This window comes from Manis pentadactyla, chromosome 8, assembly GCF_030020395.1.
Source record: "Manis pentadactyla isolate mManPen7 chromosome 8, mManPen7.hap1, whole genome shotgun sequence".
NCBI classification, from domain to species: Eukaryota; Metazoa; Chordata; class Mammalia; order Pholidota; family Manidae; genus Manis; species Manis pentadactyla.
Window position 1 is genome coordinate 78,888,364 of NC_080026.1, and position 16,298 is coordinate 78,904,661.

General features: G+C 37.2%; 1 protein-coding gene across 1 annotated transcript in view; it reads right to left on the reverse strand.

Annotated features, from left to right (window-relative positions):
• Positions 1-5,631: 5,631 nt before the first annotated feature.
• The window catches only part of ZWINT (ZW10 interacting kinetochore protein), a 29,500-nt gene continuing 18,833 nt past the window's right edge, over positions 5,632-16,298 (reverse strand). The window contains exon 8 of the mRNA XM_057505881.1: positions 5,632-5,780. Coding sequence (XP_057361864.1) covers positions 5,754-5,780 — 27 coding nt within the window. The 3' untranslated portion in view covers positions 5,632-5,753. The remainder of the gene's footprint in view (positions 5,781-16,298) is intronic.

Genomic DNA, 16,298 nt, shown 5'->3' on the forward strand with positions numbered 1-16,298 from the left:
GTACAGCCTTCTAGAAGAATGTAAGTTTTGAACATTGTGACTTTCTTTGTTCCTCTTTTTTTCAACTTTATTGAAATATAATTGACAATGAACTTATATTTAAAGTGTGCAATATGATTTGATATATGTACATATTGTGAAAAGATTCCCACCACCAAATTAATCAGCATATCCATCACCTCATAAATGTACCTTTTTTTTGGTGGGGGAAGAACACTTAAATTCTTCTCTATTAGCAAACTGCAACTTTGCAAAAACATTATTATCAACTAAAGTCATCATGTTATACATTAGGTCATCAGGTCTTCATCATCTTATAACTAAGGGTTTGTCCCTTTTTACCAACTTCTCCCTATTTATTTCAACCCCCAGCCATGGCAATCGCCATTCTAATCTCTGTTTCCATAAATCTGACATTTTGTTTTTAAAGATTCCATAAGTGGTACCAGGTAATGTTTGTCTTTCTCTGCCTGGCTTATTTCACTTAGCATAATGCTTTCCAAGTTCATCCCTGTTGTTGAATATGGCAGGATTTCCTTCTTTCTTAAGACTGAATAATATTCCACTGTATGGAATATACATATTAACATACATACAAACGTGGAATATATTGTTTATACACATTTTCTTTATTCATTCATCATCCACATAAAATTAGGTTGCTTCCATACGATGGCTATTGCGAATAATGTTGCACTGAACATGGGAATTACAGATAAATCCTAGAGATAATGATTTCATTTACTTTGTATATGTATCCATAAATAGCATTGTAGTTCTGTTTCCAATTTCTTGAGGAAGTTCTATACTGTTTTCCATTGTCTGTACCATTTTACATTCCCACCAAAAGTGTACAAGGATTTTGTTTCCTCCAGTCCTCACCAGCATTTATCTCTAGGCTTTATAACAGACATCCTAACAGATGAGAGGTGATATCTCATTATTTTGATCTGATGATTAGTGACACTGAACACGTTTTTATGTATCTGTTGTACATTTCTAGGTCTTCTTTAAAAAAATGTCCATTCAGGTACTTTGCCCAATTTTTTACTAGGCTCAGTTTTTTTTTTGCTATCAAATTGCATGAGTTTACTTTATATTTGAATAATGACCATTATCAGATTTGTGGTTTGCAAATATTTACTCCCTTTATATAGGCTGCCTTTTCATTTTGCTCATGGTTTCCTTTGCTGGAAGTTTTTAGTTTGATATAGTCCTATTTGTTTTAGTTTTGTTTTTTTGTGTCAAATACAAAAAATTGTTATGAAGACCAATGTCAGGATTACATTGAATCTGTAGATTCACTGGGCAGCATGGGCATTTTACAGTATTAATTCTTCTATTCCCTGAACACCAAATACTGCTCCATTTATTAGTGTCTTTAATTATTTTCATCAATGTTTTCAGTATACAGTTCTTTCTAACCTTTGGTTAAATTTATTCCTAAGTATTTTATTGTTTCTGATGCTATTATAAATGGACTTTTTTTTTTTAGTTCTCCTTCCAAAAGTTCATAGTCATTGTATAGTGAAGGCAAGTTAATTTTGTATATTGATTGTATTCTAGTTTACTGAATGCATTAGTTCTAACAGAGCTTTAGTGGGGTCTTTAGGATATTCTATGTATATCATGTAATCTGTGTAGTTCATTTTACTTCTTCCTTTCTGGTTTGGATGATTTTATTTATTTTTATTTTTTAATTATTCTGGTCAGGCCTACCAGTACTATGTTGAATAAAGGTGGTGAAAGTACATATCCTTTCTCATTCCGGATTTCACAGGAAAAACTTTCAGCTTTTCACTGTTGAGTAAGATTTTAGCTATAGGTTTGTCATATATGGCTTACACAGGTTTCCCTCATTATCTGAAAATGCAGCTTACCTTGACAAAAGACCTACATTAGTACCTGTTTTCACTTTGAAAGAAATCCAAAGAGGATGTTCACTTTTACTAAATGGAAAAAGCATCTTCATTTTATGTAAATTTTTCTTCCAAAGATTTTACAGGATTGCTTTACTTTTAGACAGTAGGAGAAACCTGAATTAATTTGAGGTATATTCCTTCTATACCCAATTTTTGAGTTTTTATCATGAAAGGATGTTAAATTGTCAAATGCTTTTTCTGCATCTATTTTCATGATCATATGAATTTTATCCTACCTTTTGTTAATATGGTGTATTACAGATCCATTTGCAGATGTTGAACCATCCGTGGCTCCCAGGAATAAATCCCATTTGATCATGGTATATGATCCTTTTAATGTACTGCTTAAGTCAGTTTGCTAATTTTTTTTTGAGGATTTTTGCATCTGTATTCATCAGAGATATTGACTTGTAGTTTTCTGTTTAATATTATTCTTGTCTGGCTTTCTATAGGGTAATGCTGGCCTTGTAGAAGAGGAATACTCTCTCCTTTTCAGTTTTTTGGAAGAGTTTAGGATTGGTGTTCCTCTTTAAATGTTTGGTAGATTCCCAGGTGAAGTCATGTGCTTGTGGGATTTTCTTTGTTGGGAGATTTCTGATTACACTACAGTCTCATTCATATTGATCTGTTCAAGTTTTCTATTTCTTCATGATTCAGCCTAGTAGATTGTATGTTTCTAGGTATTCGTTTATTTTAGGTTATCTAATTTGTTGGCATATACTTGCTCATAGTAGTCTTTTAGGATTTTCAGTATTTGTGATATCAGTTGTAATCTCTTATTTTTCACTTCTGATTTTGAATATTCTCTTTTATATCAGGCTAGGTAAGAACTTGTCAATTTTATTTTTTGGAAAGCCCTTTATATTTTCTATTATTTTCATTGATATCATCCTAGTCTTCATTTCATTTGTTTCCATAATTCATGTTATTTTTTCCTTCTGCTGACATTGGGTTTAGTTTGTCCTTTTTCTAATTCCTTGAATTGTAAAGTTAGGTTGCTTATTTAAGATCTTTTCTTTTTCTTAAAGTAGGAATGTATTACTATAAATTACTCTTAGAACTACATCCCATAAATTCCAATGTTTGTGTTTCCGTTTTCCTTTGAAGATATTTTCTGTTTTCTCTTTTGATTTCTTTTTTTGACTCATTGGTTGTTCAGAAGTATGTTGTTTGATCTCCACATATTTGTTAATTTTCCAGTTTTTTTCCTGTAATTGATTTCTAGTTTCAAACCACTGTGGTCAGAAAAGATAATATACTTCCAATTTTCTTAATTTTATTAAGACTTGTTTTCTGGCCTGTGTGTCTATCTTGAAGAATGTCCCACGTGCTTGAGAAAATGTGTATTCTGCTGCATGGAATGTTTTGTATATGTCTGTTAGGTCCATTTAGCCTAACATGTAGTTTAAGTCCAACTTTTTGTGGATTTTCTGTATTGATGATCTATCCATTTTTTAATAAGGGACATTGAAATCCCCTATAATTATTGTATTGGTGTTTATTTCTCCCTTCAGATTTATTAAGACTTACTTTAAATAGAAAGGTACTCCTATGTCATTTAGCTAGTTACTGGATTTCTTTCAGATCACATTGCTTTGTGTGCAGCTATATACTTGGTACATACAAGGGAGGACAGAAATTCAAGCTACTTATGTTGCCACCTTGGTTTGGACTCCATCATGACTTATTTCAAGCTATTCTTATAATTCCTCTAAAATTATCAGTAAGATTTAAAATAAGACAAAGGGAAAACTTTGTGACTACAGTTTCCAACATGTGTCCAAAATAGATGGATGTAACTGTACTTGTCAAAGGTAGGAATAATAAACCCACATGAGTAACTACATGTCCTGGTGTTAAAGATGGGATTTAGCCCCAATAGCTTTCCATTTATAACTGCTGCTTGATTAAATCTTTTTCTGATTTCTCTTTTGATTTCTTTTTTGACTCATTGGTTGCTCAGAAGTATGTTGTTTCATCTCCACATATTTGTGAATTTTCCAGTTTTTTCAGAATGACTCTTAAAGGAAAGGTCACCTATGCCACTGAATCCCTGCTCTGCCTCTATTCAACTGTTTGGTAATAAAGGATTATTTTTGTAATTTACACTTTAGTTTTCTTCTCTATCAGATAAAATAACCTCTAAGATACCCCCCAGCACTTGAATTTCAGGATTCTCTGATCCTGAAAACTGGAACAGTTCAGTATCATGGGCAGATACCCCAAAGATGTCAGTGAGAACAGCTATTTCAATGCTGATGATAGATGTGGGGAGCTGACCTCCATCTGGAAATTCAGCACACTCTCCCCAATAGAGTTCTATGTAAATGCCTGTCTGGTTGCATTTCCTACTAGCCTCCCTTACCAGCCTTGAACATCAAGGTCAAGCAGACACACTTGATCAAAGACCCATCAAATTCCACTGCCAGCAATGAAGACAAGGGAAGCATTAGGGAATGATGGGAAATAGGCTGACAGCCACAGTCTGAAATTTTCATAGGCTAGAGCAACTCCATCCTCCTTTTTCCAGTCACAAGGTTCTCAATTTTGAAAAAAATTATATTTTGGTTCTTCCTGTCAGCTCTTTTATTTGTCATATTTATTACTTTGGATATGCCACATGGTGTTACGAGAAGTGCTGAAATAATATTGAGTCCCTGGATAGATAAATTCTATCAAATAAGGCAGGATCGAAGGAGACCCTTGGTTCACTATAAAACATTAAAGTGTCAGGAATCAAAGACAAGCATATCATGTCGGCTATAATCTGACAATTTATCACCACCTTCAATGGTACTACTCCAAGTGCCATCATCTCTTGTCCTCCTACATTTTATTTTTTATGTAGTAGCCATATGCTCTTTTAAAATACAAGTCAGATCATACTGTTCCCTTGCTCAAAATTCTTATCAGCTTCCTCACTCACTCAAAACAAAAGCAGTAATTCTTCATCAGAGACTACAGATTCCCTTTTAATCTGGCCCTGAGCCTCTTTTCAGATATTCTACACTTGTCATTCTCTCCCTGTTCTAATCATTAGTCTTCTAACTATTCCGCAGAGACATGAAACACTCTCTTGTCTCAGGGCATTTGCTTTACTATTTCCTCCTTCCAGGACACTAAATTGGTCAGTCATTGATTTGAATTGCTGCCATATTTTGTTCTTGTTTCTGTTCAAATGGCAGTTTATCAGTAACGACCGCCTATCTAACATGAAGTCTTTTATTATATTCCTTTAATTTTAGCTTCATTTCCCTCCTTCATTGTATAGTATAACATTATAATCCATATTTCCTGATTGCTTAGTCTCCTCTACCAAATTATATGTCACTAAAGTCAGGAACTTTGGTTTCACCACTGTATCTCAGGTAACCAGGAGAAAGCACCACACTTGTTAAGCACTGAATTTAGTATATGAATGAATAACATTATTGTTGGTATTTAAATTTACTTAAATAAGTAAATCAGAGGTCAACAGAAATACAACCAAGTTTGAAAATGTGAAATAAATATACAAGAAATCCAGGCATATAGGAGCTCAAAAACTTGTTGTTAAATTGCAAATTCAACTGCATATATGTAGATGTCTCTCTTCACCATTTCTTATCATCACTTAAGTATTCTTCTGAAATGATGGTGGTGATGACGGATGATAATGATGCTGATTTGTAGAGAAAATCCCGTTGTTTTGCTCCCCAAATTAGAAAGCATGTACAGCAAGACAGTTCAACTAAGAATATTTTATATTCTTTTAATTATCTCTCAAAAAGCTTACTGCAGGGGCTCTCTTGTCCCCTCCTGGTGTGAGCCAGCTCTGTCCTCTTGTTTTCTCTAAATAAAAGCCTCTGCCTTGCTCTCCTAAAAAAAAAAATAAATAAATAAATAAATATATATATATATATATTTGTGCAGAAGGCAAACACACACATCATTTCACATCCACTTACATTTAATATTTTCTAAGGTCCCTTGGTAAATCCATGATTTCAGTGGATAAATGAATAATTTGTGTTGTAGAGACTGAATCTTTTCTACCAGGAATCATCTCCTTGTACTACTAGTCACTGGCTAAGATTAAATGTCTGAAATTCAGATTTCCCATTTATGAAACTGGACAGAAAACTATTATTTTCCCAAGTTTTTTATGGTGTTCAGGGATATTACAAAGATACTGACACCTAATTGCATAATATCACATAGTGAAAATGATCTGCCCTGGCTCCCCTCAGACAGTTTGGCCATTGCATTCAGACAAAAGTGTAGTGAAGGCTAATGCACTTAAACATATAGGAAGTGTGCAATAAAGCATAACATCCTTCTCTTTGTTATGTTTAAAATAAATAATTTTCCATCCAGGAAAATATTCACTAATTTGTTTAAAGTAATTACAAAGTTAATTTTAAAATGTAAAAAATGACATGTAAAATTTGAAAATTAGAAAGCAGATAAGTTAATATCCATAGCCTTTTAAAAGAACTTCCCACTGAAGCACGAAATCGTCAAGAATACTTGGATCCAAAATAACCCTGAATGATAATACTCTATAAGTACTTTTTAAAAACAAATTTTGAGAAACATTTATGATGGCAATTCATTCACCTACTCAGATTCTTCAAGCTAGAATAAGAGACTGACAAATAGCTAAGAGGTAAGTACTGCGAGTGGTTGAGAGTTGTAAAAGGGACCACAAATACTGATATGAATGTGAGTTATTTACATGACTCACAGCAGAGAAGGTGAAGCAACTGAGTGTGGGGTAAATGGCACAATTTCCAGAATCTGCCACCCAGCCTTAGTTCATGTACATATCAGTGTGTTTACCACTGCAGAGCCTCAGGAGGTGGATCCAGAGGAAAGGGTGGAGAGAAAATGACCATTCTCTCCTCCCCTGTTCCTGGCACCTAATTGGTCTGGTGTCTGCCAGTCACTACAGCCCCACCAACGGATTGCCTGCCGGAAGTGGAGGGTGGAGAGGAGAGCAAGAGCCCGGGCTGGAGGAGATGGTGGAGCTGGCCTGGCTAGTGATCTCCAGCAAGCTGTGGGCAATAAAAACTCCTCTCACAACCTACCCTTCGCTTTACCGTACTTCTGTTTCACCAGATTCAGAGAGGAATTTGTTTCAGGAGGGAGCCACCCTCCTACTCCACCTACACTGAGTAAACAAAACCAATTTCCCAAAGCGGCTAGAAGAATAAAGTATTTCAGACGGAGAAGTAACATTTAGCACTTTCCCTGATTTACAGGTTGAAGCTGAGTATATTACAAACTTATGAAAGAAAACTTTTGTCTGTTTAGAGCAGGTGTAAGTACAGAGAGAATTCATTAGTCACTTTAAAACTCAAGAGGGTTTATAAATTTGGTACACGTTTCAAAGTATGAGGTTAAGAAGATTCAAACTCCTTAGTTTTCCTAAAACACAAGTATATTTTATGACATCATATATATATTAAGCTATAAACAACTCAGTAATTGTTTCCTCAAATCAGGTATGTCTTGGGATTTAAGCACAATGAGAGATTGAAGGAACAGTGAGTAAAGCTTTATGCATCTCTTTGCATCCTTGGTGGGTGAAATGGAGAATTTAATGCAAAGTATCCCTGCCTTTGACCAACATTTCATTTGCAGCTTACAGTTTATTTTTTTTACTTGATACAAAAATTCTTTAAAAAGGTGACTTTCCAGTCCAACAAATGTTTAATTAATATCACCAAAGGTTAAAAGGGGTTTTCCTGGAATATTTACCTGGGGAAACCAGAATTGGATCCAGAAGGTTTTAAGCTATCTGATACAATAACCTCAGTGTTTCAGTGACTTCACATAATACTTTTTTTTTCCTTACTGACATAATGGCCCAACACAGTTGTCCTTACTCAGGCTGTTTTCTTACAAGTGACAAGGACCCAGGCTGTCTCCATTTGTGTCTACCTTCCTCATGATCCTCAAGTGTTCTCTCTGCTTAGCCAGCTGACAGAAAAAAGAATGGAAGGGTTGTGTGGGAGGATTTCAAAAGCCAGGCTTGCAAGTAGTACACATTTCCATTTCCATCTTCTTAGCTATAGTCCAGTCATACAGCCTTACCTAACTCCAGAGGAGGATAGGAAATGTGGCTTAGCCGTGTGGGTTTGGTAAACAGTAATTTGGGCAATTTATATCTTCATAGATAAAGATTTTTATTTCCTGGGAAACAAACAAAATTATATACTTATCTTACCCAGTTTTGTGTTTTCCAGGACTGTGCATGTGTCTGTGTGTATGTACATAAATGGGCTTAAATAATGACTTTGACAAAACCCTCTAAAAAGTTTTATTTTACTCTCGTACTGCTTTTGATTCAGCATCATCTCTCTGCTTCATGCTGCATCTCTTCTTTGACTTTAGACTTCTGCTAGAACATAGTGTTTCCATTATTATATTGAACCTAACTCTTCCTAGTATAGCAGTATTTTAAATTCCTTTCTGGAACTCCAATCCTTTTAAAAATGGTTATGTCTGTTGTTTCATAGTCTTGAGGATTGCCTAGAAAGCTAGTAATATGATGTATGCTGAAGTCTTAATGGGAAATAGTGTGGTGTTTCTCAAAAAATGGTGCCTAAATTCACTGCATCACCATCATTTCAGGTGTTTTGTTAAATTCACAATATTTAAGCCAGGAATTGGGAATTAGAATTTCCAGAGATGACTAGAATTGAAATTTTAAAAAACACCTCCATGTGACTCTACTGCACATCAAACTTTAAGAACTAAAAGCAGCACTGTCTTCACAGAGAACGTATTTCGATTATCACAGTAACTTTAAAAAGAGTAATTTCTGGACTTGAGCCAAGATGGTGACGTGAGAAGAGCAGCGGAAATCTCCTCCCAAAACCACATATATCTATGAAAATAGAACAAAGACAACTCTTCCTAGAATAAAGACCAGAGGACACAGGACAACATCCAGACCACATCCACACCTGCGAGAACCCAGTGCCTCGTAAAGGGGGTAAGATACAAGCCCCGGCCCGGCAGGACCCGAGCGCCCCATCCCAAGCTCCCGGCGGGAGAAGAATAGGCAGAGCGGGAGGGAGACGGAGCCCAGGACTGCTGAACACCAAGCACCAGCCATCCGGACCTGAGCGCAGACTCAGTGCGTGCGCGGGGCCCTGGATACTAGGGAAATAGGGCAGCAAGAACGGTGAGCGGGCACCAGAGGCCTGGCGCCGGAGGACATAAGAAAAGCGAGCGGCCGTTTTTTCTTTTTTTTTTTCTGTTTTGTTTTTGCAAGTGCTTTTTGGAAGTCTTAAAGGGATAGGGACCCCAATACTAGGGAAACAGGGCAGCAAGACCGGTGAACAGATGCCTGAGGCTGGCGCTGGAGAATAAAGACGAAAGAGCAGCCATTTTTATTTATTTATTTATTTAATTTTTTAAAATTTCTCTTTTCTTTTTTTTTTTTTGTGGTCATTGTTTTGTGTTGGCGAGTGCTTTTTGGAAGTCTTAAAGGGGCAGGGCGGGACACTTAATCCAGAGGTAGGGAATCCGGGGATCTCTGGGCACCCTAATTTCCTAGGCTGCAGGGAGCAGGGAGGCACCTTACTGAGATAAATAGCCTCCCAGACGCTCCCCCTCCAACGTGACTCCACCACTTTGGAGCAGAAGTCCGAACCAGGCCACGCCCACAGCAACAGCGGAGATAAACTCCATAGCAGCCGGGCAGGAAGCAGAAGCCATGTCTGCGCGTAGCAGCTCTGCACAAGCCACTAGAGGTCGCTGTTCTCCCAGGAGAGGAGGGCCACAAACCAACAAAAAGGGAAGTTCTTCCAGCCGTCATTCGTCCCAGCTCTGCAAACTATTCCTACCACCATGTAAAGGGAAAACTACAGGCAGACAAAGATCACAGAGACAACACCAGAGAAGGAGACAGACCTAACCAGTCTTCCTGACAAAGAATTCAAAATAAAAATCATAAACATGCTGACAGAGATGCAGAGAAATACGCAAAATATATGGGATGAAGTCCGGAGGGAGATCACACATGCCAGAAAGGAGATTACAGAAATGAAACAAACTCTGGAAGGGTTTATAAGCAGAATGGATAAGATGCAAGAGGCCATTGATGGAATTGAAACCAGAGAACAGGAACGCATAGAAGCTGACATATAGAGAGATAAAAGGATCTCCAGGAATGAAACAATATTAAGAGAACAGTGTGACCAATTCAAAAGGAACAATATCCATATTATAGGGGTACCAGAAGAAGAAGAGAGAGGAAAAGGGATGGAAAGTATCTTGGAAGAAATAATTGCTGAAAAATTCCCCAAACTGGGGGAGAAAATAATGGAACAGACCACAGAAATACACAGAACCCCCAACAGAAAGGATCCAAGGAGGACAACACCAAGACACATAATAATTAAAATGGCAAAGATCAAGGACAAGGAAAGATTTTAAAGGCAGCTAGAGAGAAAAAGGTCACCTATAAAGGAAAACCCATCAGGCTAACATCAGACTTCTCGACAGAAACCCTACAGGCCAGAAGAGAATGGCATGATATATTTAATGCAATGAAACAGAAGGGCCTTGAACCAAGGATACTGTATCCAGCACGACTATCATTTAAATATGATGGGGGAATTAAACAATTCCCAGACAAACAAAACCAGAGGGAATTTGCTTCCAACAAAAAACTTCTACAGGACATCTTACAGGGACTGCTCTAGATGGGAGCACTCCTAGAAAGAGCACAGAAGAAAACATACAACATATGAAGAATAGAGGAGGAGGAAAAAGAAGGGAGAGAAGAAAAGAATCTCCAGACAGTGTATATAACAGCTCAATAAGCGAGCTAAGTTAGGCAGTAAGATACTAAAGAGGCTAACCTTGAACCTTTGGTAACCACGAATTTAAAGCCTGCAATGGCAGTACGTACATATCTTTCAATAGTCACCCTAAATGTTAATGGACTGAACGCACCAATCAAAAGACACAGAGTAATAGAATGGATAAAAAAGCAAGACCCATCTATATGCTGCTTACAAGAAACTCACCTCAAACCCAAAGACATGTACAGACTAAAAGTCAAGGGATGGAAAAACATATTTCAGGCAAACAACAGCGAGAATAAAGCAGGGGTTGCATATAAGAGGATATAACCATTCTAAATATATATGCACCCAACAAAGGAGCACCAACATATGTGAAACAAATACTAACAGAACTAAAGGGGGAAATAGACTGCAATACATTCATTCTAGGAGACTTCAACACACCACTCACCCAAAAGGATAGATCCACCAGGCAGAAAATAAGTAATGACACGGAAGCACTGAACAACACAGTAGAGCAGATATACCTAATAGAGATCTACAGAACTCTACATCCAAAAGCAACAGGATACACATTCTTCTCAAGTGCACATGGAACATTCTTCAGAATAGACCACATACTAGGCCACAAAAAGAGCCTCAGAAAATTCCAAAAGATTGAAATCCTACCAACGAATGTTTCAGACCACAAAGGCATAAAACTACAAATAAACTGTACAAAAAATGCAAAAAGGCTCACAAACACATGGAGGCTTAACAACATGCTCCTAAATAATCAATGGATCAATGACCAAATCAAAATGGAGATCCAGCAATATATGGAAACAAGTGAAAACAACAACACTAAGCCCCAACTTCTGTGGGACACAGCAAAAGCAGTCTAAAGAGGAAAGTATATAGCAATCCAAGCATACATTAAAAAGGAAGAACAATCCCAAATGAATGTTCTAATGTCACAATTATTGAAATTGGAAAAAGAAGAACAAATGAGGCCTAATGTCAGCAGAAGGAGGGACATAATAAAGATCTGAGAAGAAATAAATAAAATTGAGAAGAATAAAACAATAGCAAAAATCAATGAAACCAAGAGCTGGTTCTTCGAGAAAATAAACAAAATAGATAAGCCTCTAGCCAGACTTATTAAGAGGAAAAGAGAGTCAACACAAATCAACAAAATCAGAAACGAGAAAGGAAAAATCATGACGGACCCCACAGAAATACAAAGAATTATTAGAGAATACCTATATGCTAACCTATATGCTAACAAGCTGGGAAACCTAGGAGAAATGGACAACTTCCTAGAAAAATACAACCTTCCAAGACTGACCGAGAAAGAAACAGAAAATCTAAACAGACCAATTACCAGCAACGAAATTGAAGTGGTAATCAAAAAACTACCAAAGAACAAAACCCCTGGGTCAGATGGATTTACCTCAGAATTTTATCAGACATACAGGGAAGACATAGTACCCATTCTCCTTAAAGTTTTCCAAAAAATAGAGGAGGAGGGGATACACCCAAATTCATTCTATGAAGCTAACATCACCCTAATACCAAAACCAGGCAAAGACCCCACCAAAAAAGGAAACTATAGACCAATATCCCTGATGAATGTAGATGCAAAAATACTCAACAAAATATTAGCAAACCGAATTCAAAAATACATCAAAAGGATCATGCACCATGACCAACTGGGATTCATCCCAGGGATGCAAGGATGGTATAACATTTGAAAGTCCAAAAACATCATCCACCACATCAACAAAAAGAAAGACAAAAACCACACGATCATCTCCATAGATGCTGAAAAAGCATTTCACAAAGTTCAACATCCATTCATGATAAAAACTCTCAGCAAAATGGGAATAGAGGGAAAGTACCTCAACATAATAAAGGCCATCTATGATAAACCCACAGCCAACATTATATTGAACAGTGAGAAGCTGAAAGCATTTCCTCTGAGATCGGGAACTAGGCAGGGATGCCCACTCTCTCCACTGTTATTTAACATAGTACTGGAGGTCCTAGCCACGGCAATCAAACAAAACAAAAAAATACAGGGAATCCAGATTGGTAAAGAAGAAGTTAAACTGTCACTATTTGCAGATGACATGATACTGTACATAAAAAACCCTAAAGACTCCACCCCAAAACTACTAGAACTGATATCGGAATACAGCAAAGTTGCAGGATACAAAATCAACACACAGAAATATGTGGCTTTTCTATACACTAACAATGAACCAAAAGAAAGAGAAATCAGGAAAACAACTCCATTCACAATTGCATCAAAAAAAAAAAATACCTAGGAATAAACCTAACCAAAGAAGTGAAAGACTTATACTCTGAAAACTACAAGTCACTCTTAAGAGAAATTAAAGGGGACACTAACAGATGGAAACTCATCCCATGCTCGTGGCTAGGAAGAATTAATATCGTCAAAATGGCCATGCTGCCCAAAGCAATATACAGATTTGATGCAATCCCTATGAAACTACCAGCAACATTCTTCAGTGAACTGGAACAAATAATTCAAAAATTCATATGGAACCACCAAAGACCCCGAATAGCCAAAGCAATCCTGAGAAAGAAGAATAAAGTAGGCGGGATCTCACTCCCCAACTTCAAGCTCTATTATAAAGCCATAGTAATCAAGACAATTTGGTACTGGCACAGGAGCAGAGCCACAGACCAATGGAACAGACTAGAGAATCCAGACATTAACCCAGACATATATGGTCAATTAATATTTGATAAAGGAGCCATGGACATACAATGGCGAAATGACAGTCTCTTCAACAGATTGCGCTGGCAAAACTGGACAGCTACATGTAGGAGGAAGAAAACTGGACCATTGTCTAACCCCATATACAAAAGTAAACTCAAAATGGTTCAAAGACCTGAATGTAAGTCATGAAACCATTAAACTCTTGGAAGAAAACATAGGCGAAAACCTCTTAGACATAAACATGAGTGACCTCTTCTTGAACATATCTCTCCGGGCAAGGAAAACAACAGCAAAAATGAACAAGTGGGACTATATTAAGCTGAAAATCTTCTGTACAGCAAAAGACACCATTAATAGAACAAAAAGGAACCCTACAGTATGGGAGAATAATTTGAAAATGACAGATCCGATAAAGGCTTAACATTCAGAATATATAAAGAGTTTACACGCCTCAACAAACAAAAAACAAATAACCCAATTAAAAAATGGGCAGAGGAACTGAACAGACAGTTCTCCAAAAAAGAAATACAGATGGCCAATAGACACATGAAAAGATGCTCCACATCGCTAATTATCAGAGAAATGCAAATTAAAACTACAATGAGGTATCACCTCACACCAGTAAGGATGGCTGCCATCCAAAAGACAAACAACAACAAATGTTGGCGAGGCTGTGGAGAAAGGGGAACCCTCCTACACTGCTGGTGGGAATGTAAATTAGTTCAACCATTGTGGAAAGCAGTATGGAGGTTCATCAAAATGCTCAAAACAGACTTACCATATGACCCAGGAAATCCACTCCTAGGAATTTACCCTAAGAATGCAGCAATCAAGTTTGAAAAAGACCAATGCACCCCTATGTTTACCACAGCATTATTTACAATAGCCAAGAATTGGAGGCAACCTAAATGTCCATCGATAGATGAATGGATAAAGAAGATGTGGTACATATACACAATGGAATACTACTCAGTCATAAGAAAAGGGAAAATCCTACCATTTGCAGTAACATGGATGGAGCTGGAGGGTATTATGCTCAGTGAAATAAGCCAAGCGGAGAAAGAGAAATACCAAAGGATTTCACTCATCTGTGGAGTATAAGAACAAAGGAAAAACTGAAGGAACAAAACAGCAACAGAATCACAGAACTCAAGAATGGATTAATAGGTACCAAAGGGAAAGGAACTGGGGAGAATGGGTGGGTAGGGAGGGATAAGGGGGCTGAAGAAGAAGGGAGTATTAAGATTAGCATGCATGAGGGGCTGGGAGAAAGGGGAGGGCTGTACAACACAGAGAACGCAAGTAGTGATTCTACAACGTTTTGCTATGCTGATGTACAGTGACTGTAATAAAGGGGTTTATAGCGGGGACCTGGTATAGGGGAGAGTCTAGTAAACATAATATTCTTCATGTAAGTGTAGATTAATGATAACAAAAAAAAAAAAAGGGCAGTTCCTGTGTGGTGACCTCCAATGAGTTCTACACAAGGGTATAAAGGGCATATTAAAGTGTAGGCAAAGGGCCTGTTTGTGTTTATACAGAGTATCAAAGCGTAATTTGGCTACCCCGAAAATCAACTAAGATACGATATGAAAAAGAACTTCCAACATCAGCACTCTCTGGAAGACTCATGCCAGAAGATGATCATCAAAAAACCTCAACAAAGATCCATGCACTGCTACAGGTATAGATGCACTCATCCCACCAGTTCCTGGACTTGCCATGGATATGAGGAAGGAGATATCTAAGCTGACCTGTGCATACAGTAAAACAACAAATTTGACTGGATCTATACTGTTGGAACTCAACCAAGAATTAGGAGAAGTGCAAATTGTAGTGCTCCAAAATCTTACAACTACAGACTATTTACTGTTAAAAGAACATATGGGATGTGAACAGTCCCCAGGAATGGGTTGTTTTAATTTGTCTGATTTCTCTCAGACTGTTCAAGTTCAGTTGGACAATATCCACCATATCATAGATAAGTTTTCACAAATGCCTAAGGTGCCTAACTGGTTTTCTTGGTTTCACTGGAGATGGATGGTAATTATAGGTATGCTTTGGTTACGTAACTGTACTCCTATTATGTTAATGTGTGTGCGCAATTTAATTAGTAGTTTAAAACCTATACATGCTGAAGTTACTCTACAAGAAGATACGTCAAAGAAATAATCAATCTTCCCAGGTTTTCTTCTGCCTGCTACTTCTATAGCTTTTCTTCTTCCTTCCTAATTACAACCCTTAAATAGAATTTGTGCCTCATATCAAATTTACCGAGTATCATAATTCTTCCAAGTGGTAAAGATACCTCAAGACAAATGCTGGGCATAGAAGCCACAGGGCATAAATATGCAAAGAAGTAAAAAGCTAACCTTTTCAAACAATAAGGCTTCTCTCTCACTTACCAACTTTACATTTCCCTGTATGGCCCCGGAAGATGACTGGTTAGCCAGAGACGGGTAAGATTCCTCAAGGGAGGAACAACCTAAGACAGGCACAGTCGCAGGGGGGCCATCAGGTGAGAAAATGGGGATCAACAGAGGTGAGGCTTAGAACCTCACCCCTCCTGTTCTGAGAGAAATCTTCTGCATACGTGGATGTTTTATTGCCCTTGTCTAGCTTGGATTAACACATAGTCTACAAGCACACACCTGATCATCTACATTTGCTCTCTTACAACACTAAAGTATGTTTTCTACCTTTATCTTGTATCTACCTACCACTTCAGCATTTTATTAAAAATAATAATAATAAAGAGAGAAGTGTGGTATCCACATATAAATCAAGTATAAAAATCAAATGAGTATTCATATTTGAACTGTTTATAGTTCATAATGCATGAGC